Below are 25210 nucleotides of genomic sequence, written 5' to 3'. Positions count from 1 at the left end.
GTTGACTGCAGCCATGAAATTAAAAGACGCTTGCTCCTTGGAAGAAAAGCCATGACCAACCTAGAGAGCGTATTAAAAAGCAGAGACATTTATTTACTGACAAAGGTCCATCTAGTCAAAGCTATGGTTTTTCCAGTAGTCATGTATGGATATGAAAGTTGGACTATAAAGAAAGCTGAGTGCTGAAGTACTGATGCTTTTGAACTGTGGTGTTGGAGATTCTTGAGAGTTCCTTGGACAATCAAGGAGATCAAACCAATCAATCCTAAAGGAAATCAGTCCTGAATATTTATTGGAAGGACTGATGCTGAAGCTGAAACTCCAACACTTTGGCCACCTGATGCAAAGAACTGACTCATTGGAAAAGACCCTGATGCTGGGAAAGATCGAAGGCAGAAGAAGTGGACGACAGAGGATGAGATGGTTGGATGGCATCACCAACTCGATGGACATGAATAGAAGTTCCAAAGGATGGAAGTTCTCATCTTCCATCTTCAAAGGAAGCCCCAGGTTTCTCTGCAAAGAGCTCTAGTAAAATAAATACCTCCTCAAAAAGTTATATTACTCTATAGCCAAGTTACAGTAGCCAAGGCGTGGAAGTGCAACCTAAGTGGCCATCCACAGATGAATGGATAAAGATATGGTGTATATACACAATGGAATATTGCTCAGCCATAAAAAAGAATGAAATAATGCCATTTGCAGCAACGTAGATGGACTTACAGATTATCATATTAAGTGAATTAAGTCAGACAGAAGACAAATACCATATGATATTATTTATATGTGGATACTTAAAAAATGACACAAATGAATCTGTACACAAAACAGAAAGAGACCACAGACATAGAAAACAAACTTATGGTTCAGTTCAGTTCAGTTTAGTCGCTCAGTCGTATCTGACTCTATGACCCCATGAACCACAGCACGCCAGGCCTCCCGGTCCATCACCAACTCCCAGAGTTCACCCAAACTCACGTGCATTGAGTCGGTGACGCCAGCCAGCCATCTCATCCTCTGTCGTCCCCTTCTCCTCCTGCCCTCAATCCCTCCCACCATCAGAGTCTTTTCAAATGAGTCAGCTCTTCGCTTTAGGTGGCCAAAGCATTGGAGTTTCAGCTTCAGCATCAGTCCTTCCAATGAACACCCAGGACTGATCTCCTTCAGGATGGACTGGTTGGATCTCCTTGCAGTCCAAGGGACTCTCAAGAGTCTCTTCCGACACCACAGTTCAAAAGCATCGATTCTTCAGCACTCAGCTTTCTTTATAGTCCAACTCTCACATCCATACATGATCACTGGAAAAACCATAGCCTTGACTAGACAGACCTTTGTTGAGAAAGTAATGTCTCTACTTTTCAATATGCTGTCTAGGTTGGTCATAACTTTCCTTCCAAGGAGTAAGCATCTTTTAATTTCATGGCTGCAATCACCATCTGCAGTGATTTTGGAGCCCAGAAAAATAAAGTCAGCCACTGTTTCCCTAACTATTTGCCATGAAGTGATGGGACCAGATGGGTGAAGGGATAAACTAGGAGTTTGGGATGAACATATGCATAAAATAGATAAACAACAGGACCTACTGTATAGCACAGAGAACTATATATCAATGTCTTGTAATCTTTAAATAACATATAATGGAAAAATCTGAAAAAGAATATATACATATATGTGCATATAACTGAATCACTTTGCTATATACCTGAAACTAACACAACACTGTAAATCAACTGTACTTCAATAAAAAAAATATATAACAAAGAAATTTAAGTCGTGCTCAAATGGCTTACTAAAACTTAACACCATTCTATTTCATAGTGTAAGGAGTCACTGCAAATTATCAAAGCCTCTTCAAATAGTAAATCCTCAGGTAATTATCAAATCTGTTAACATTCAGGAAAAAATGTTTATAGATCTTACCAATGTGTTTATTTAACCTATAGATTCATTACAGTATGTTCCCTCTGCTATTGTGATAGTCCTTAAGAGTATGTGAACATGATTTAAAAGGTACCAATGATAAAAGATATAAAATGATTTCTTTTAACCTTTCAGAAAACAAAAGTTTCACTCTGGGCACCTTTCCTTTCACAGGAAAAAAATATCTGAAAAGCAGGCTGTGCCCAACACCCCAGCGATCTACGTGGATTGCATTTTCCGCACCTGGTATCATCTGCTCCCACAGCTTTAATGGCCACCCATTCACTCTGAACTCCAAACACGTAACTCTAACACCGATATTTCTCTTGAATTCAAAAACTATAGATGCAATTGGCCCAGGACACCTCTACTTCATCTCTGTACTTCTGGCCCCTACACAGTAGCTGGCATCCAATATGTGCCTAATGCAGGTCTGGAGAATGAATGAGGGGCAGCAATTCCCTTCTGGAGCCTTAATGAAACCTTGCTGAACTGACTTGAATGAAATGACCATTACTTTTTCATTGACCACAACCCGATTTGAGGAAGGTTCACACTTAAATGACATTTCACAATCAGTGAGCCCTTCTCAACTCCCATTATATGCGCAAAGTTAAAAGTTGGTGACAATTCAGGATCAGAACACTCAACTTCGCTCTCCTAATCAAAAGTCATTCATCCCAGTCATTGGGGCTGGAAGGAGCCATCATCGGAATCTAACCCACTGGGGAAGTAGTCCAGAAAGTGAGCTGCTTTGAGAGAGGAATTAGTCAGATGAAGGAAATGTCAAGAAACGACATGCACAAAGCGTGAGGATATGTAATGGTCCAAGAAATGAATCTACAAAACAGAAACACACTCACAGACATGGAGATCAGACCTGTGGCTGCCAAGAGGGGAAGGCTGTGCATGAGCGATGGACCGGGAGTGTGGGGTTAGCAGATGCGGACTATCACATACAGGATGGATCAACAACTAGGTCCTACTGGATAGCACCGGAACTATATTCAATATCCTGGAATAAACCATAATGGCAAAGAGTATGAAAAAGAACGTATACATACGTATAACCAAATCACTGTGCTCTACAGTAGAAATTATCACAACACTGCAAACCAACTATATTTCAAGAAAATAAAATTTTTTAAATGTTCCAATCTGCCAGGAGGAGAAGCACTGGCAGGAATGGCGCTGCAGCTTCAGGGACGGGAGAGGCAGGATCAGAGAGGGTCATCCGTCAGCTAGGAAACACAGCTGCACAGTAAAAAGACCTGAGAAACCAAGCAGGAAGTGAGGTGTCTGCTTCATTTCAGAAAGATCTGCCTATGCGAGAATGGGAGCTTGTTTTGTTCCCAAGAGGAAAAGGGCAGAAAGAGGAGGAGGAGGAGGGCAGAGAGAAGGACGGAGCAGCATGGCCAGGAGCACAGCCTGAGTTCCAGACCCGGCGGAGGAGCCAGGGAGCCCCAGCTGTCCATTTCAAGTCGTTCATGTGACTCTCTGCCAAACCGTTACTAAAATCCTCTAATACGCACCAATGCTTTACCTGAAGAGATTTGAGTTCGGGGTGTGGGGGGGGTGTCTGTGTGTGCGTCTGTCTGACTGTGTGTGTTTGCACGCGCACGTATGCACTAAGAAAAAGAACCGAGTACCCAGTGATAATGAAGGCAATGCACAGAGGGACAGCAGATGATCCCTAAACAACACACTTGGGACCTCCCGGGCAGTCCACGAGCTGAAATGCCACGCTTCCAATGTGAGGGGGTGCAGACTCCACCCCTGGGTAGGGGAACTGGAACTAAGATCCCACGTGGTGTGCAGTGCAGCCACGAAATTAAAAATAAATATAAAAATAATATACACGAAATGGCTGTCAGAGTAGATAATAATCACTACTATTGAGTAAATAAATAAATTCAATACACAGAACAGACTCCACCAAAGCAAAAGACGAGAGACGGGGAGGCCATGAACTGGAAGTCTCAGAAGAGCACTGGGCTCTGCTCAGTCCATGAGATGAGAAGTCAAGTTCATGTTCTCTAGAAGCTAAGGGGCTAGGAGACACTCACAGCTAAAATCCAGTGAAATCTGATCCACACCCTATATACACATGTTCTACAAAAAAATCTGAATATTAGAGTATGTTAAGATTTTTTATTATTATTTTACAGAGTTTCATGAAAAGAACTTGAGAGCGGTAAGACTCATGGACGCTGTGATGATGGGATAAGAATGGCCACTTTGATAAGACTACCTCTCTGCGGTCCAGCAGCAACACCACCACCCTTTTTGTTGTGCTGGTTTAATCACTAAATTATATCTGACTCTTTTGCAACCCCATGGACTGCAGACGGCCAGGCTCCTCTGTCCACAGGATTTCCCAGGTACCACCACTCTACCCCCACTTCCAGACCTTGTAAATCTGCCCAGGAGAGGCTGAAATTAGGCTAAGAAACCGCGGTCTACTTGGAACTGCTCAAAGGACTGCCTAGCTTTTACTGCCACCTCCTGGCCCCTTTGAGTACATCCACCTGAACTAGTGATGCAGATAACCCCCCGCCACACACACAAATCTATTACCACATTCAGCAATCTCCAGCTAGAAAGAACATCAGTTTAAACCAAGATCACACTGCAAATATAAAGCTGAGATAACCGACTGGGTGCCCTTGGACAAGGCAGCTGTACCCAGAGAAGGTCACCCCAGCCAGGCTGCTCCACACCACCCCCATCTGTCATCTCCCTGAGGGCAGATGCATATCCACCGAGCTCACAGAGACAGACTCTAATACTCGAACACCAGCGTACCAAGGTAGGGTGAGAACCATCACCTGCCCACTCCGGTGCTCTTGCCTGGAGAATCCCATGGACAGAGGAGGCTGGCGGGCTACAGTCCATAGGGTTGCAAAGAGTTGGACATGACTGAAGCGACTTAGCATGCACAGTAAGGTAACTTTGCCCTCATTATTCTCCCTAAGACAGCCACTTTTCTTTCTGGTCAGCCACACAGGAAATCTATCAGGCACTAAGAATTGCTTAGTGAGAAGAAACCAGGGAACTTTTAATGCATCCGGCTCTGAGAGATGGCATCGTCTGCCCACAACTGGAATATTCTGCTGCTGCGAATCTCTGGAACGGTGGATCATCCCTCCCCAGTCAACTGCTAAATGAGTATTATCAAGACTTTGGATACTTCCCAGGCCAGTTCTAGCCAAACCACCTCCCTTTCTGCTGGCAGAAGGTTTTCACGGGGAAGATAAATCCTCCAGTGAAGCTCCCATTAGACCAGTGCTGACCGAGACCCACATCTCTGCTCCACAGTGTGCTGATACCATGCCCTGCTGTTTGTAACAGGCTCCACTATCCTTTTTCCCAAGTTTCTAGAGGCATCATGGTAGTTCCATGTCCTTCCAATAAATAAGTGATGATAATTCCCATTTGTTGAGTGATTAGACGTTTACACAGAGTCTGTACATCCCTTACCACAGCTCCTCCTCTCAAGCATCCTTTAGGGGTTCTTTGGGTAAATACTATGATTCTCACTTTGCAGATAACGACACTGAGATTCAGAGATGGCAAGTGGTTTTTCCAAGATCGCAGAAGTAGTGACTACACATGGCACTACCAGTAAAGAACCCACCTGCCAACGCAGGAGATATAAGAGATGCAGATTTGATCCCTGAGTTGGGAAGATCCCCTGGAGGAAGAAATGGCACCCTACTCCAGTATTCTTGGCTGGAAAATCCCACGGACAGAGGAGCCTGGTGGGCTATAGTCCATGGGGTCGCAAAGAGTCAGACATGACTGAAGGGACTTGCCACACATGCAGGGTTATGACTAAAACTCATCTCTCCGAACCCCAAGCCAGTCTACCAAGGAAGCCAACTCTTAGCAGTAAACATAAAGGAATTTTGCCTGACCAACGGCCCTATTCCTATATAACAACTAGTCATAGAATGTCAATTATCAGCAACTTATAGCTGTAGGCACTGGGAACACCAGGATGACAATTTTTTTTCCCATGTTACAGTGTGGATGAATCTTTTGATCTAAGATTTATATTTCATGTTTTAAAAATTTTTATTGGAGTATAGTTGATTTACAATGCTATGTTGGTTTCAGGCGTACAGCAAAGTGATTCTGTTATTCATATACAAATATGCATTCTTTCTCAGATTCTTTTCTCATACAGGTTAAGGGTGACGAATTTAAATAAGGTTTCTATTCCATGGAACATACGTTCAGTGGTGAGAGACAAACAAGGGAAAATTCAGACGGCGATAAGCCCCAAGCAGAGAATAAAATCAGGTGATGTAAACCGCTGCCTGGCTATTTCCATTTGGGTCACCAAGGAACGCTTCTCTGGGAAAGGACGTTTAAGCTGAGGTACAAATGACAAGAAGATACACAATGATGAAAGGAAAGAACGCTCTAACCGGAAGAGCCAGCGAAGAGCCCAACATGGTGCCCTGAGATCAGACGATGCTGGTGACGTCTGAAAAAGAACAAGGAGCTCAGCCTGGTGGGGAAGAGGGGGCAACCACAGGGCAGTAAGAGGCTCCTCGGAAGGTGGGGAGGAGCCAAGTCACATGGCCTTTGTTGAAGAGGATGAGTCTGATTTTATTCAAGCACAGTGGAAATCTATCACTCCACTACGGAAAGGCGTCGCTTTTCACAGAAGTCGCAGAGTTCTAGAACAGGTTTTACACCCCAGAATTTCAAAGTCTCAATTCGCTCTCTATTCCTAGTGCCCGACGATTCAAGGTTCTGATGAACTTACAATGCTTTCCATAAACAGGTAAGAGGTATGTGAAAAGCCTGGAACACAGGTTATCTGGGGAGAAGGAGGAAAGTTGGTTGTGATAAAAGAAATTTTCATATAGTGAGGTCTGGGGAAGTCATTCTGGCTTGTACAGGTATTAACTTGAATTTTATGCTAACTAAAACAGCCTGTTTGTAGCCTATCAAACATACATTGCCCATCTGCTTTAATTATTAAAGAAAAGGACATGCTGACTAGTAGTAAAGAATATCATGTTAAAAATAAAGACTGATGCATCCCTGTCCTGGGATGCTAATACTGGCCCTCCCTCAAAGATCAGACTACGTTCCCAGGTGCCAAAGCCGTGCTGACTCACTGTGTACATGATCTTTCATTTATTTTTTAACCTTGAAGACATGTATCCCTGACTTATTTGATGTTCTTTATTCTGACAAGATATCAAACTGTGTTGAAAACCACACTTCTCTGGGGCAGCTGTTTCAAGTAATCTGAAAGACTGTCTTCTGGGTTATAGTCCTCGGCTTGGCTCAAATAAAACTCTTTGCTCTTCCCATTATAGACTGTTTATGGATTATTTTCGGTGGGAATCCTATCTATGAAAATCCGTACAGATAAGTGATGGGTTCATGACCTCCACGGTCAGGTAAGTGGAGCTCCAGGATACCCAGCAAACCTCCCATGAGGCGAGCGCTGTCTTTTAGGAGAGCCCACTTCAAAACGCAGGGAGAAACTGTCTGACTCCTCCCCTCCCCTGACAACGCATCTTCCCGAGGCCCACGGCCATTCTGCTTTGCCACAGTTCACTGCTCAGATGGCAGCCTGACAGCTACTTCTTCCAGAACTCTAAGATAAAACCTGTAACAGCTGTACTATGGCAAAGAGATGTTCAACCCCCACCCTGCCCCGCCGCCACAAAGAAGGCAGGGGAGGAAGTCAAGAAAAGAGGATGAGGGGGAAAGGAAGGGGGGGGGGCGCGTGAGGAGGGAAGGGGGGAAGGCAGAGAGGATATACGCCTTCTACATACAAATGGCACAAAAAAATCACTGCCCTCCACACTCACGCTTAAACACTGCTGACCTGGGGGAAGAAAAACAGCCCTCTCTTTCCAAAGACCAGTTTGGCAACAGGAGCCAAAACCTTTGACCTAGGACGCCTCCCTCAGGACTGTCAGGAGGGATGAGCTCAGAAAGGCTTACGCAAATATGCTCGCAGAAGTACACAAAGATCCACAACAGAGGATTGGTCAACTCGATTACAGTAAAATTGTAGGAAGGAGTGCGATCAAACTAGCAAAAGTCATCCTCTGAGGGCGTAGAATTTAAAAGACTATTTCACCACATGTGGAAAAATTCAGAATATATTCAGTTAAAAAGTAGGCTGGAAGGAAAACAGGGCAACACGCAAATCTCTGCAAATAATCTGGATGAGAAACAAAAGAGAAATAGGGAAAGTGGAAGGCAACTGGCAGATTTAACTCTCTGCCCCGCTAGCAGACTCACTGGTGAGCATGCAGCTGTTAGAAACGCACTTCCATAAGATACTGGCCTCAGGAGGGTGCAGAGAAAGATCAACCAGAGAAGCAAGCAAGGCCTCTTTTGGCAAAGACCTTTGGACCTGCATTTCTGTGAAAACTGCCACAGAGCTGCCTGCCTGGGAAGGCCCAGCAGTCATGAGATTGCCTAGTAACCAACCCCTACCTCCCGGGGCCTCCCGGAGCAGCTCTTAAGATTCTCAGGCCATTCAACAAGCTGCTGTTGTCTAAAATCAGCACTGCACTCGCAAAACGTGGCCACAGGCCCCCTCCTAGTCCTCATTCCTTACCATCCATCCTCGTCACAAAGGCAGAGAAAGCACCGGTTCACAGTCTCACCTCTTTCACAGGAGGACACCTGTATCAGCCCTGGCTGGCAACCCTCAAGCGCTGGTGAGCACAGCAGAAAGAACAGAGGCCTGGAAATCAATAGACTTGGCTCTGACCTACGCTTGGCCACGAACCCCTGGTGACCCCGAAAAGGCCACTGAGTTTCTTGAATTAGTGTTAGGCAATCTGTAGGTCAAACTTGGCTCTAAAGTTTCAGAGGTCAAAATCTTCCAAATATTTCACCTCCAAAGAAATTCCTGGACCGCGGGGGTACGATGGCCCAATGTACCAGGCGCCCAGGGGGTCTTCGCAAACCATTCCATTTTACAGTAATTCTCACTGTGTAAAACTGCACTCTGCAGGACCAGTTTGGGTGCCTCTTCTATGGGCCTCTTGAGGAAGCCATTCTTGACAACCCTTCTCCTTTAAACACGCATTGGCCTGAGTGTGCAGAAGTACCACTTCCATCTGCTCTCTATTCGACTCTGAGTTCTCATACAGGGAAACTGATCATTCCAGTTTGTCCAGGGCTGGGGAGTTTTCCAAGAGGAGATTCTCAGTGCTAAACCCAGGACCGTCCCTGACAAACCAGGTCAGCTGGTCATTCTATCTCTCAGCATACTCTCTTTTCAGTTTGCCTACCCCGCCAGACACCCTCTGCACTCGGCATCAGAACAAAATATAACACTTTTTTGACTTGTACACACACTGCTGCTCAAACCAAAAGCATCTGCAGATCACCAACAACGGATTCCTTGAGTTGCCTCCAAGACACTTTTGTCCTTAGTTAAAAGTGCTTTCCTTCATCCTGTCCCATTAGGTGCTCTTAGTTTGGCAAGGTTTTTTTACAACCCATAAAACACACACACAGAGGAATTTTTGCAAGTATTCAACAAAAGCCATTATGAGTAAGAAAAATCTCATTTTAGCATTGAACCATCACCCTCCATTAATTTCCCTGCATCATTAATGCCTTGAAGAAGACATCAACTAAAAAGCAAAACATATGGCTGACAACAGAAAAGTCAACAAAACAATCCATTTGTTCGCTGCTGATCCTTTTAACAAATATGTACGGAGCACTTATTCCATGACAGGCAAACAGTGATGAAAGAGAGACCCAGTCACATGGAGGTCACAATCTATATCCGCTCTTCATTAACAGATATTAGCGAAAGGATTTAACAAACATATTTCCCAGACAGGTTCTATTCTGGTTACCTATAATAAAAGTTAAAACAGTATTTCACCCTTAAAAACACAGAAAAATATGAGTATTAGCAGGATATCCACCTGCTTGTCCCTTCCAAAACATTGCAAATTCACAGACAATAGACATTGTGTCTTTCTCGTGACCCTTCAGAGCAACTAACAAAATTTATGAAACTGACCTGAAATTTTCAAAAAGATTCAAAGACCAAAGGATAAGAATGTCTGAAGCCAGAAGCCAGAAAGGAAGCCGTCTTATTGCCTGTGATTAATTAACCGTACCCACCCACCCCTTAGAATCAGCTAGAATTCAGACGAACCAGAGTAACTGAGCGCTCACACCCAATCTCAAATGCTGAGAAACCTTAGAACCGGGAACAAAAGAAAACTAAGTACCTTCATTGAGTTTTCAGAAATTCTCTACATATTCAAGGCAACACAGGCAACGGCTGGTTTAACTTCAGACTTGTCTTTAAAAACCAGCACATACATCCATGCAGTGCACCACCCCGAGAGAAGCTGATAGTGGTTGCTTGTAATTATCAGCGGGTCCCAGGAGAGTTGGGGAGATGTGTTTAACTGCAAGGGTGTCCGGGTAGAGAGTCTCAGTATATGTGGATTAAAAGGTTGATGGTAGATGCCCAAGGCAGAATTCCAGCCTTCCCCCTGACTTCACCCTGTCTCTCTCACCCCCTATAGCTAACTGTTTAGCAATGCCAGTCAATTCTACCCCATGAATCTCCCAAATTTGCTTTTATATTCATTATCACAGACCGTGAAACTTTCCATCACCTCTTGTCTGCCTAGCCATGCTGAACTTCCTTCTCTGTCTCTCAAATACGCCCTTAGATCTTTCATCTTCAGACTTCTGAATGTGCTGGTCCCTCTGCCTAGAGCATCCCTCTCCCAATCCTTCTTCCCTCCTCTATTATCTGTTTAATTCCTAATCATCCTACAGGTTTCCTCATAGACATCACGTTCTTTGAGAAACCTTTCCAGACTCCCCTAGACTGAGCTATGTACTTCTCTTTGCTTCCACAGCACCTTGGACTCCCGCTAGCACAGGACCTATCACCCTGAATTGTTTGGTTTTTTCCCTTAATTTTTTAAAACAACTCTTTAAACCATGCATTATGCCAGGACAGTGGCTGAACTTGCCTTGTTCACCCTGACATCCTTGTTATGTAACCAAAAAAGGTGAGAATCACTTAGCTCACTTGTGAATAATGACAGCACAGTTCCTTTGACACAAGGCTCCACCTCCTGGCCATACTCTCTGACCCAAGGTGTGTTGTGACCTGCTTTCGGTGTGTCTCCTCCGCTGGACCTATCCAGAACGCCAACAAATCGATAGCACCACCTTGAGAGGAGGCAGTGTTACATAAGTGAGCTGACACTGGCTTCTGTGTACTGACTCCTAAACATCATTTGTTTCTTCACATTGGCTGAGGCCCATTAGTTCAAATCCCCACTAGCGCCAAACTCAAACTTTTATACATCCAGTTATTTTAAACACAGCGCAAACAAGCAGACACTTTTGCCGCCTACAGTGTGCCTGCTTTGCACACCCTGTGAAACTGTGTCTGAGACCTACTAGCCGCAGACAGATACATCTCAGGGCGACAAAAGACTGCATGCCACGGCAGCCTTTTGGTGCTCTGACTCAAAGCCTCGGGGCCACGGTGTTAAGCCACATCACCCAGACGCCCCCTCCTCCCTGACTCCACTCTCCCCAGGCTCCCTTGCCCTCCTCCCCTTCCAAATGGGGACACTCCTCACAATACAGCCTCTGGACCTCCACAGTACAGTCCCTCACACTGTGAGGGATTTCCCCTGAGCTCAACCTGCCAGAGCATCACCCAGATAAAGCTGCTACACTACTGCTACCTCTGTGCCCAAGGCTTTTCCACCTCCTGCCCAAGTCCTTTCCACCTCCTGCCCAAGTCTTTTTCCTTGATCAGCTATGGAACCCCTGGAGCCCCTTACAGGTAGAAATCCGAGGGATTCTGTGTATTTATAATTTCTATGTAGTCCCAGTTTGATAACTTCTAATAAGCTATTATTAGATAACTAATAAGTCTTGTAACTGTAGCTATTTTTTTTTTTGTAACTGTAGCTTTAAACTCATCATCTCGTTTAGTCAGTATTGTTTCTAAAACCCCATCTTCGCCTGCAGAGCTCCTTCTCAGCAATTCAGGACAGCCTCCTAGTTCTCATGACCCTGGTCACCCAACTCAAAACCTACTGGACTTTCTACCCCTGGCTTCTATTCTCCTGTCTTGGACAATAATTTGGGACTAGCTGTATTAGGCCAATCCATCTTTCAGCCTTGGAACTATACCTTTAGCCACGGACGCTGTAAGAAGGTCTTAAACTGAAGCTCTATGAAATTTCTAGTTTCCATCCCTAAGATTCTAATGTTCATAATTTTTGCAGCAGAACTGCCAGGAACATGGCTGGAGACAGACTCAAGGGTAAAGAGCACAAGAGTAAATGGTATTTATGTTCTTGTTCATAGGTCTGCAGACAAGGAAAGAGATTTGTTAGCATGATAAGATCTCGTGTCTTGATTTTTTTTTTTTTTTTTTGAGTTATTTGTAAGGACACTGAGTGAGCCTGAGATCCTGCTAAGAAATGCTGGAAGGAAATAATTCATCATCCACGCTTCTGAAGGCTGAGTACATTTTCTTAGTGAATTTTAACTACCCAAAAATATCCAGAAGTAAGGTCTCACTTCCCACAAATCAAACAGTGCAGCGGACTAGAAATGTTAACACACCTAACCTAATCGTTTTTCCCTTAGGGATATCAACCCAAGTTCAGACTTTAACCATGGAGGACCGTTGGCCACAGAGAATGACCAAGAACCTAAAAGGAATGCCACAGGAGGTGGGATAATCAGAGAGGCAAGCATAACCACAGAGGCTACAAGAGACAGTCTCAGATGCCTTGCTCTAGGGGTCTGCTGCTTGAGTGGTCCCAGCTACCTATCCTCCAGGCTGCATAAGAAATTTTTACAGAACAAGCGACTCTAATCTTTGCATCTTGCTCTGGCTTCAGAGGCATCAACATCTGACAAATATGTACACAGAAGTGTCTGCCGCTGGGGAAACGTTCTCAGGTGGTGTCTGTCAGAAAAATAAGCTCCCCACCCCAGCCCCCTCAAAACTTGACAATGAACATCTGGCCTCCATGTTTCAGTAGCCACTCAAAAGCCTTTTTCTTTCCTTTTTCTCAAAAGTCTGGGTCCTAAAAGAAAGTGAAGCCCCAAGCAAAGGGGGCTGCCAAAAAGAAATCGCCTCAGAAAATGAGAAGAGATCTTTTCCTAACAAAAGGAAATTTATTTTACTGCCGTCTCTCCTGTCCCCAACAGGGAGCCTCGGGCAGATGCACAGTTCACATGGCACCACATTCAGGACAAAGCAGCAGTGTTCTCAGCTTCTCACAGGTTCACTCAAAACAGACTCACTGATCTAAATGGGAAGGAAATCCAAAAAAGAGGGGGTATGTGTATAGCTGATTCACTTCACTGTATAATACAAATTAACACAGTATTGTACAGTAACTGCACTGCAATAAAAATTTTAAAAACAGATACACTGGGACAAGCATACAAGTATGAGATATTCAAAGAGTACATACATACACACATTCATACAAATACAGCGTGAATGCACACACACGCACACACACACACTCATATACACTCTCTTCAACTTGTGAGGAAGCAAAGGACCATAAAATCATGGAGAAGTTACGTTCAGGAGTGGAGAATGGGCAAGAAAGCACATAGCTGGGAATGACGATTTGGAATAATGAGAATAAAAAGTCACAGAAAGACCGGCTCTCACAGTGTTATCTCACAGCTAACCTCACATGCCCGTTTTTAAATGTCTTGGTTTCTTGGCATGTGCGTAATAAGCAACTTTCTACTCCATCAGGCTTCTGGGAAAACTACTGCTTTTCCAATAAAAGGTAAAGCATGATTTGAAACTCACCTTTAACCTCTGTGTCTTCCAACTTTTTTCTTCTTATAATGCCTAAGACATTGCGAGACCACAAGCTACAGAGAGCTAGAAGGAGCCTGGGTCACTTGTAACTCCCTAAAGAAGCTACACTTCCCTAGTGGCTCAGATGGTACAGAATCTGCCTGCAATGCAGGAGACCCAGGTTTGATCCCTGGGTTGGGAAGATCCCCTGGAGAAGGGCATGGCAACCCACTCAGAAGCTGCACCAGCACTGACCCACCTCTTGTTATGTGAGAAAAACAATTGCCTACGTGGTTGTGCTACTGCTGCAGTCAGGTTTCCACCGTGTGCAGCCTAACTGGGGTTACGACAGTCAGTTAGAGAGAAATCTGGTCCAACACTCCGGCCACTTGATGCCAAGAACTGACTCACTGGAACAGACCCTGATGCTGGGAAAGACTGAAGGCAGGAGAAGGGGACGACAGAGGATGAGATGATCGGATGGCATCACCAGTTCTATGGACATGAGTTTGAGCAAGCTCCAGGAGCTGGTGATGGACAGGGAAGCCTGGCATGCTGCAGTCCACGGGGTTGCAGAGAGTCAGACGCGACTGAGCGACGGAACTGAACTGAAGAAAGAAACTCTGTCCCTACCTCTAAGAGCCTCACTCTCAAAAAGAAAGGGCCAAGAGTCACCACTCATTCATTAACATGAAAGGCCAAGGAAACGAAGGAGAAAACAGGAACCTGGGAGGAGGAGCAACGCAAAGAGGAGAACTGCCCCCTTCAAACACATAAGTAACACCACCAGGGAATTAAGAAAAGGTGCCAGGATCCATGAAAACAGAAGGCGGCAAAGACCAACACTGGAAGAACGAAAAGAGTCACGGAAATGAAACTGCTAAAACCAAAACTTAGAAAAGAAAGGAAAACAAACGGGTGGATTAAGAGGGGACAGTTGAGAAAACAGCCCATAGAACAGAGTTGGGGTCAAAAAAAAAGATGAAAACAATAAAAGAAAAAGTATTAGAAAATTAATGGTCCAGGAACTGAATGAGAGGCATCAAAGAAAGAGCTAAAAAATTAAAATTAAGATATGGAAGTAAGGAATGCCTTAGCAAAATAATTCAAGAATACTAGCCAGATCAAAGAAAATCACCTTCTTTTTTCAAAAGAACCTCTATCTAGTTCAAATGATGAAAATATAACAGTCCCAAACCAGGACATAACATTATGAAATTTTAGAGCATTCCAGACAAACAGAGGGCAACCCTGATGGCTCAGCAGGTAAAGAGTTCATGTGCAATGCAGCAGACACAAGAGACATGAGTTCAATCCCTGGGTGGGGAAGAACCTGGAGGAGGACATGGCAACCCGCTCCAGTACTCTTGCCTGGAGAATCCCATGGAGAGGGGAGCCTGGCAGGCTACAGTCCATGGGGTTGCAGAGAGTCGGACACAACTGGGTGACTAAGAACACCTGGACAAAGAGAAGACTTTAAAAGCTCCCAGAAAGGAGGCTCAAGAGTCAATTCGTACAAAAGATCCAGAAAATGAATGACATCAGACTCAACTGCATCACCACAAGCCGGAAGATAACAGGGCAATGTACTCAAAAAGCTGGGGAGGGAAAATGATTTCCAACCATGAGGACCACACCTCATCACCGTTTAAAGAACATGAAGAGGGCAGAATAAAATCATCTCAGATATGTAAGAAATCCCAAACTGACCTCCCCTGCATCTTCTTTCAGAGAGGTTACTGGGGGATATACTTTGTCAAAATGGGGGGAGCAACTAAAAGAATAAGTGTATGCCAGGAAACAAGCCTCCGACACACACAAGAAGCAAAAGGAATCCCCAGGATAACGAAGAAAGGAATTTCCCTGGACAGCAGTTAAGCAGCAGGCCTGGAAATCAACAAACCCAGATGGAGACAGGACAGAAGGCTCCCGGGAAGGCTTAAAGATGTCCAGCATCTATCCTGCTGTGTTCAGGGAATTCCCCATCTTTGTCTTTGTCGTGGGTGCAGTCTTCCTCCTACTAGAAAAGTAGACTCTGCTGGACACTTGCCTCCCCAGACTCCCCTCCACTCCACTTAGGCTCTGCCCTTTAGACAGGGACACTCTGGTGGCACTGCCACTAACAATGGCACCCCAAGGCCAGTGCCGATGTGGACAGTTCGGGGTACAGAGAGCAGTGCCAGCAGCAGCTGTCCTGAGGGCAGTGGCCCCCTCGCAGAGGAGCTTAGTGGCATAATCTGGGCTTGGATTCCTGGCTGCCTGCCCCGAATTCAGGTGTCCAGCCCTCCCTGTGATTCTGTGAACTACCTACCTACCCAATTTCCTTTGAAGGCATTTGATTTTCTGCATCAATCATCCAAAGTTGTTTTTTACTACTTCCAAGGAAGAAACTGACTGATTAACAAGCAGATATTAGAGGGGAAAGCTAGGAAATCTTGATTATCTGGATTCCTGGAGCCTTAAGGCAGTAAAAATCCAGCTAGTAATAATCAGCGAGACTCTGGAAGTTCCACGCACCGTGTTGAAACTGCTAATCAAATCATAATTGTGTGTAATCACCTAGAACGAAGCAGCTATTGAAAGCAAGGCTCTGAGCGACCAAGGGGACACTTCCACGGAAAACTGCTGTGATGGAAACCATGCTATCCTAATCAAATCTTCCTCCAGGAAGGAATGGCTTATTATCCCAGTCGACGGAAATGTGACCAGAAAAACTCTCAGCTGTTAGCTGCTTTGGGGACCGCCTCCTCGAGAAAGCTGCCTCATCCAAGGTCACACCCCTTTCTGACACAGCCCACATCCAGTGACTAAAGGACACGTGGGCCTAAAGGCCTGTCTCCTTCATTTCACTTAGGATAACTCTTAAGGATACACTGGGGCCTCAAAGAGTTGGACATGACTGAGCGACTGAACTGAACTGAATATTACAAGAAAACTACATGTCGATATCTCTCATGAACATACACACAAAAATTCAACAAAATATTAGCAAATCAATCCATCAATATATAAAAACAATTAAACACCATGAAATATGAGATTTATCCAAGTATGCAAGACTGATTCAACATCTGAAAATCAGTTAATGCAATCCATCACATCAACAAGCTAGAGAAGAAAAAATGGCTAATATCAATATATGCAAGAAAGAAGCATTTGACAAAATCCAACACCCATTCATGACAAAAAAAAAAACTCTCAGCAAACTAGGAATAGAAAGGAACTTCCTCAACTTAGTAAAAAAGCATCTACAAAAAACCTACAGGTAACATAATACTTAACGGCAAGAAAATAGAAGCTTTCTAGTTTGAGACTAAATTAAAAACATCATACTTGATGGTGAAAGGAAGAAGCCAAGCCTGCCCCTTCTCACCATTCCTTTTCCATATAATACTGGAAGTCCTATGTATTTTTGGAAGGAAGAAATTACTCTTGCTTAAAGATGACATGAGTGTCAATGTAGAAAATCCCAAAGAAACAATTACAACAACAACAAAATCTCCTGGAATAAAAATTGTAGAAAGGTTACAGAAGACAAAGTTAATATATTAAAGTCAACCACTTTCCTATTTACTGACAATAAACAAATAGAATTTGAAACTAAAAACATAGTACTATTTACATTAATACCAAAAAATATTTAGGTATAAATATGAGAAAATATGTGCAAGTTATATATGAGGAAAACTATAAAATTCTGAAGAAAAACTGAAGTCTGAAGAAAAAGAAATTGAAGAAAAACTAAATAAATAGCCAGTTTGTGGAAGGAAAAGCTCACGATATCAAGATATTAATTCCTCCATACTCCATCTACAGATTCAATGCAATCCAAATAAAAATCCTAGCAAGTTATTTTCTGGATATCAACAAACTGATTCTAAAGTTTATATGCAGAGGCAAAAGACCCAGAATAATCTACCTGCACTGGAAGGAAAGACGAGAGGTGAAGGCCTGGCCCTATCTGCCTCACTTTCAAGACTTACTTTACTTTCAAGACTTCCTTTAAAGCTACATTCATCAAGACAGTGTGATACTGGTGAAAGAATAAACAAAAAGATCAATGGAACCAAACAGAGAGCCCAGAAATAGACTCATCAATATAAACACAGTCGATCGATCTTTGACAAAGGAGCAAAGACAATACAACGGGGCAAAGACAGTGTTTTTAACAAATGATGCTGGAAGAAATTCACGTCTAATTTCTTACACCTTCACAAAAGTTAACTTGAAATAGCCCATAGACCTAAACATAAAGCACACAACTCTAAAACCCTTAGACGATAACACAGGAGGAAGCCTAGGTGACCGCAGACATGGCGGCGGCTTTTTAAGACGTAACACCAAACTCTTAGATGATAACACAGGAGGAAGCCTAGGTGACCTCAGACAAGGTGGTGGCTTTTTAAGATATAACACCAAATGCAAGATCGATGAAGGATAACTGATAAGCTAGACTTTATAAAAATCAAAACTTTTGCTCTGTTAAAGACACTGTCAAGAAAATGAGAAGATAAGCCACAGACTGGGAGAAAATATTTGAAAAGAGACATCTGGTAAAGGATTGGCCTCTAAAATATACAAAGAACCATTAAAACTCAACAGTTAAAAAAGGAACAATCCAATTTAAAAATGGGCAAAGACCTGAACAGACAGCTCACCAAAGAAGATATGCAGAGAGCAAATAAGCATACAAGAAGATGTTCTACATTATGTTACTAGAGAATTGCAAATTAAAGCATCAATGAGATACTGCTACACAGCTATTAGAATGGCCACAATCCAAAATACTGACAACACCAAATACTGACAAATATGTGAAACCGGCTCTCGTGCATTGTTGGTAAGAACACAAAATGATACAACCACTTTGGAAAACTAAAAAAAAAAAAAAAAAAAAAAGCCAGTTTGGGGAAAAAACCGCCAGTTTGTCAGTTTCTTACAAAAATAAACATATTCTTACCATAAAATCAAGCCATTGTGGTTATTTATTGGTATTTACTCAAAGGACTTGAAAACTTACAGGCACATAAAAACCTGCATGTGGATGCTTGTAGCAAATTTATTCATAACCGCGACGCTTAGAATCAACTGATACATACTTCAGTAGACAAACAGATAAACGCTGTTACATCCAGATAATGCAATATTATTCAGCACTAACATTGAATGAGCTATCAAACCATAAAAAGCCATGGAGGAGCCCTGAGTTGCATATTACTACGTGAGAGATATCAACCTGAAAAAGCTACATACTGTAGGATTCCAACCACACAACATTCTGGAAAAGGTAAAAGTATGGAGACATTAACAAGACCAGTGGTTGCCAGGATTAAAGGGGAGGGAGCAATGAACAGAGCGCTGGGGACTGTCAGGGCTGTGAAACTCCTCTGCGTGTATCACAGCAGAGGACACACGTCTTTACACATCCGGCACAGCCCGCGGACTGTATGACACTGAGTCAGTTCTAATACACAGAGGGGCTCTGGGTGATGGCATGTCGCGGTACGCTCATCTCCGGTAACGTGTACTCTGGTGGGAACACTGGTACTGCGGGAGGCTCTGCACGTGCAGGTCAGGGGACAGATGGGAAATCCCTGAACTGAGTTATCAGTTTTGCTCTAACCCTAAACTGGCTCTAAGAATAAATTTTTTTTTATTTAATAAAAAAGAAAAAAAAGGAATGATAAACCCCAAGATCAGGTTACTTTGTGGAGGGGGGTGAAAGTGATGGCATTGTGGGTACAAACTAAGGACTTCTAGGATTCTGGTTAGTTCTTCAGTTGAGTGATAGGCGCCCAAATGGATCACTGATGACTTTTCTTAGTCACTGGAGTTACCACCCTTAGCGTTGACCTTAAGATACTAGCTGTCTGAGACAACAGCTCTTCCTTACTGTTTAAGCACCATTTCGAGTTTTGCTATCCAGTTTTCATAGTTAAAATCATCCAAATGGATAATCTCCTAATTTGGATGCAGTACAATCAGGATCTGATTTAGCACAGCCATCATTTAATCCTATTTTGTTTGCCTAAGTATATCATTAAAGCCTTAGATTATTAGTTACTTTCAACTATGAAAAAAAAAGGATTTTCTTTGGGAAGAAGAGACTCTCATTAAAACAACTCAGCATTCTCCCAATCCTGAAAGGCATCTTCCTTGAAAACATTCTGATTAAGCCTATGTGATAACAAGGGCAATCAAGACTTCTCTTTAAAAAAAAAAAAAATCTATAAATCACCAAACAGATAAGGAGTCAGGCCATTACTCTTGCCCTCGGCAGAGAGCAGCTTAATCTGACCGGAAGATCACCCATTTCCCAACGGAGCCCCAGGCTGGAGGTCAGACCACACAGCTGAATTCAGCCACCACGGAAGCTCTTGAAAGGAACACAAACAAAGAAACGGGAGATTTTGTTCAGAAAGGAGCATGTTCTCTGCTGTTTTTGCCAGAGGAATAAAGAACAGTGGCATATACACAGAGAAGTCTTATACTAGAGACTTAATTGGGTGTCCTGCTGAGGAAATAAGACCTCCACCCCACCTATGAGCAGATATAAAGAAATGGGTGCTGTGCTTAGCTGCTCGGTCATGTCCAACTCTTTGCAACCCCATGGACTGTAGCCTGCCAGGCTCCTCTGTCCTTGGGGGTTCTCCAGGCAAGAATACTGGAATGGGTTGCCATGCCCTCCTCCAAAAGAAATGGGTAGATAAGAAATAAGGGCCAACAGAGGGGCCTACATGAGCATGTACCATTAATTCTACCTACCAGACATGGTTTCACTTAACCTTCCAGACAATCCTGCAAAGGTGAGTCTGCTCACTGAACAGGTGAAGATGCAGAGAGTTGCGGCAAACTGTCAAAGGCTGCCCACTAGCGGCTGATGGAGTCAAGGTTCAAACCTACAGCTGACTGTGAATGGATAAAGAAGATGTGGTGTATATAGTTTATACAAATACATACATACACACACACATGCATACATACACACACTCACACACTCACACACACACACACACACACAGCTGGAATATTACTCAGCCATAAAAAAGAATGAAATGTTGCCATCTGCAGCAACATGGATGGACTTAAAGATTATCATACTAAGTGAAGTCAGCCTGAGAAAGACAAATATGATATCACCTATGTGAAGTTAAAGTCACTCAGTCATGTCCGACTCTTTGTAACCCCATGGACTATACAGTGCCTGGAATTCTCCAGGCCAGAGTACTGGAGTGGGTAGCCTTTCCCTTCTCCAGGGGATCTTCCCAACCCAGGGATTGAACCCAGGTCTCCCGCATTGCAGGCAGATTCTTTACCAGCTAAGCCACCAGGGAAGCCCAAGAATACTGGAGTGGGTAGCCTATCCCTTCTCCAGGGGATCTTCCTGACCCAGGAACTGAACTGGGGTCTCCTGCATTGCAGGCGGATTCCTTTTCAACTGACCTATCAGGGAAGCCCGATATCACCTATATGTGGAGTCTAAAAAGTGACGCCAATGAACTTTTGACAAAATAGGGATACATTCACAGACAAAGAAAACAAACTTACAGTTACCAAGGGGAAAATTGGGGGGAGGAATAAATTAGCGGTTTAGGATTAACAGACACACACTACTACACATAAAGTAGATGACCAACAAGAATCTACTGGGAACTATACCCAATATTTGTAATAACCTATAAGTGAAACACATATGGGCTTCCCTGGTGGCTCAGTCAGTAAAGAATCTGCCTGCAATGCGGGAGACCTGGGTTTGATTCCTGGGTCAGGAAGATCCCCTGGAGGAGAGCATGGCAACCTCCTCCAGTATTCTTGCCTGGGGAATCCCCATGGACAGAGGAGCCTGGCGGGCTACAGTCCATGGGGTCACAAACAGTCGGACTTGACTGAGCAACTAAGCACAGAGCGCACGTGCTCACGTGCACACACACACACACGTATATGTACAACCAAATCACTTTGCTATACACCTGAAACTAATACAACGTTGTAAATCAACTACACTTCAATTTGAAAATAAAGCCTGGATCTGTCTGACTCTAAAGCTTTACACTCTGCTTTACATCGTACACGAAAACAAGGATGACTACAGAACTCGGTCTTACAGCACCAGCTCTTAGCAGGGACTCCTGTCAAGTGCAGTGCTGGCCACACCAGGAAGATGCAGACCCAGCTGAGCTTAGCAGGAATTCCATCAGGAAGAGGGGCTGCTACCATCCTCGGCTCCCAGCCCACAAACCTGGCCCTCACCTCTGTCGGCCACTTCACGCACGCGTCATCTTGGCCACAAGAGGAATGTGGTTAAAAAATACAGGGTTTGCTGAAGGCAACCACACCCCTGTCTGCTCTCTGACCAGCTTCCCCGTGAAGCTCGCTCCTGACGCTTGTTCTACCGCCGGCGATCTCTCCAGTTACCTAAGGTCCAGCTCGAGACGGCCCTCAGGAGGGAGGCACTGCTGTAGATGGCGTGCATGTACATGAGATGAACCATCAGCTCTGCCAGCCACCAGTAGAAGAGGAGACGGCCCAGCCCCAAGGCAAGGATGGAGAGGCTGGTCTTCGGCGAGCTCTGCTCCTGCTGCTGCATCTAAAGGGGAAACGAAAGAAGTCATCGGATGGCGCCACCGTTTTTAAAACCTTTCAGAGTCCCCCAGACAACTTTTTTTTATAAGTTCTCATTATCGCTGTTATCTCCGAATGGAGGGTTGGTTTAGTTTGCCTTGGAAACACTCTGTGCTCTTGGATGAAAAGAATTATGTCCGATAAATCTCATATGATATCACATATACGTGGAATCTTAAGAAATGATACAAATGAACTTATTTAGAACACAGAAACAGACTCCCAGACATAGAAACCAAGCTTATGGTTACCAAAGGGGAAAGGGGGGTGGGGGGTGGTGGATAAATTAACAGTTTGGGATTAACAGACACACACTACTATATATAAAATAGATAATAGACAAGGACCTACTGTATAGCACAGAGAACTATATTCAGTATGTTGTAATAACCTAGAAAGGAAAAGAATCTTAAAAAGAGTAAACAAATAGACAGCTAGTGGTAAAGAACCCACCTGCCAGTACAGGAGACATAGAGACGTGGGTTTGATCCCTGGAAGGGGGGAAGGCCCCCTGCAGGAGGGAATGGCAACCCACTCCAGTGTTCTTGCCTGGAGAATCCCATGGACAGAGGAGCCTGGCAGGCTACAGTCCACGGGGTCGCAAAGAGTCAGACACGACTGAAGTGACTGAGCACATGTAACTGAATCATTTGCTGTATACCTGAAACTACTGCAAACACTGTAAATCAAATTATGTTTCAATTAAAGTCTTTTAAAAGTCACATCCGAGTTAGAATACTCTATCCCAGAGTAAGAATATAGCTTGTGGGGGCCGCAAGCTAGCCCAACGCCGAGGCCCAAGAAGGGATTCTGCACCCTCCACCCCAGCAGCAGCCCTGCAAAAATCCAGGGCAGAGGGCAATTCCTGATGTATCCTAGACCAACACACAAAAACAACAGAGAGACTTCCTTGGTAGTTGAGTGGCTAAGACTCTGCACTCCCAGTGCCGGGGGTCCTAGTGTGATCCACAATCAGGGAATTTAGATCCTGCATGCTGCAATGAAGACCCGGTGCAATCAAAAAACAAGCCAAAGCAAACAAACAAAAAACCAAGGGAGTGTACATAAGTTTTCTGGATGTTACACTGACATGATTTTATTAGGCTGAAGGCTGCCTTGAAATGCAGAGGGGACGTGGATGCCTTAATTGCAAACTTGTAGCTACACACATTGGCGGGCAGAGGATATGGACTCAATTCAGCCTTTGACAAGTACGGCTCCAGACACCACAGAAACTAGGGAGGCCGGCCCTGGGGAAAGTGACCTGGGCGTGCTTCTCTGACTTCTCCTCTCCTCTAACCATCAGGGCGCGCTGGGTCCCACTGCAGCCAGGAGGGGCTGCAGGCACAGCCCTGAGAGGTGACGGGTGACCTACACTCCCAGGAATTCATTTTTATTCCATTCTTGAGCATATACATGATACATCAGGAATTGCCCTCTGCCCTGGATTTTTGCAGGTTGCTGCTGGGGTGGAGGGTGCAGAATCCTTTCTTGGGCCTTGGCGTTAGGCTAGCTTGCGGTCTCAAACTGTCCTCTTCCAGCAAGAAGCCAGACCAAGAAATTCGGGCTGGCACAGTGAAACTGCAATCACCTGCGTGGATGGCTTTCCCCCTTTTGTCATCCACTGGGTTAGCTACACCCAGGAGAGCTGCTGGTTTAACTTTTTTAATGTAAGACGATCAAACTACAGGAATTTCCTTTTTCCTTTCATTTTCTTCAGCTCACCTGAGAAAGATAACGTGTTAGGAAACAAAGTATTAATAATGGCTTTGAAAGACCCATGCCACCAGGTCTGCCAGGGGAGTGCTGGCTGGCGAGGTTATCCAGGGAGCTAAGCCTCGGCTTGCAGCCTGGCACGGATCACAGTTCACTGTAATTACAGCCACATCCAGTGCAATGCCCCGCCGCTTTCCTTCTCCAGGAATAACTGAGGGTGGTTTTCATCTGAATCCTTACCTCAAGCGTGCCTGCTCTGCGAGACCCTACAAAGTCCACAGCAGAGCATCAGTGAGCCAGTGAATGGCAAAATCCTCAGTTAAGAGACCCCCGAGCTGCCTGATCCCTCGTGTCTGCATTACTTGAGCAGAAAAAGGCAATCACGAAAGGCCCAACAGGAGGGGCTTGGGGCTTGGTTACGTGCACAAGCGCACCTCAATCGTACGTAGTCACAAAACACTATTTTTTGATACCTATCTGCATAAATCATGAAAGGCTGGAGAGAGAGAGAGAGAGAGACACCAAAATGGCAGCAGTGATGGTAATCTTTGGATGGTAAGGGTCTTCAGTTATTTTAAACTGTTACTATTTCTGTAACTGGGGGGAGAAATGCAAGTTTATAATAGCGTAAAGGCATTGGTCCTCTCCACTAGAGAGACAAGCGCTCTGCTTCCGCACCCTTCTTGTCAAAAATGCTTTGGGGAGCACGGCATCCTCAACAAGAAGGCCTGCCTCTCTCTCTCTTCTGCGCCAGCCCCATCTTTATTTCTCCTTACCGTCCCACTTTGGGTCTTCCCTGGCGGCTCAGTGGTAAAGAACCCGCTTGCCATTCAGGAGACTCAGGTTCAATCCCTGGGTTGGGAAGATCCCCTGCAGAAGGAAATAACAACCTACTCCAGTATTCTTGCCTGGAAAAACCCACGGAAAGAGGAGCCTGGTGGGCTACTGTCCATGGGATTGCAAAGAGTCAGATACAACTTAGTAAAAACAACAACTACCTTCCCACCTCACTCAGAGATTTTCTTAGCTATACGCTAAGTTCCCCTTTGTTCATAATCAATCCTTTTCTAGCTCAAAATTCAAAAAGACACATACACCCCAATATTCATTGCA

General features: G+C 44.4%; 1 protein-coding gene across 50 annotated transcripts in view; it reads right to left on the bottom strand.

Annotated features, from left to right (window-relative positions):
* Positions 1-25210, bottom strand: part of HHAT (hedgehog acyltransferase) — a 354661-nt gene that overhangs the window by 243998 nt on the left and 85453 nt on the right. For all 50 annotated transcript variants that reach the window (XR_015143028.1, XR_015143021.1, XR_015143035.1 and 47 more), the window contains one exon: positions 22175-22346. Coding sequence is in view for 20 of the 50 variants with exons in the window: in XM_086343256.1 (XP_086199382.1) it covers positions 22175-22346 (172 nt within the window). In the remaining 30 variants the exon portion in view is untranslated. The remainder of the gene's footprint in view (positions 1-22174; positions 22347-25210) is intronic.

This window comes from Bos grunniens, chromosome 16, assembly GCF_055505025.1.
Source record: "Bos grunniens cultivar Pamir isolate PY7600 chromosome 16, Bosgru_T2T1.0, whole genome shotgun sequence".
Classification (NCBI taxonomy): Eukaryota; Metazoa; Chordata; class Mammalia; order Artiodactyla; family Bovidae; genus Bos; species Bos grunniens.
This window is presented reverse-complemented; position numbering and strand designations above follow the sequence as displayed.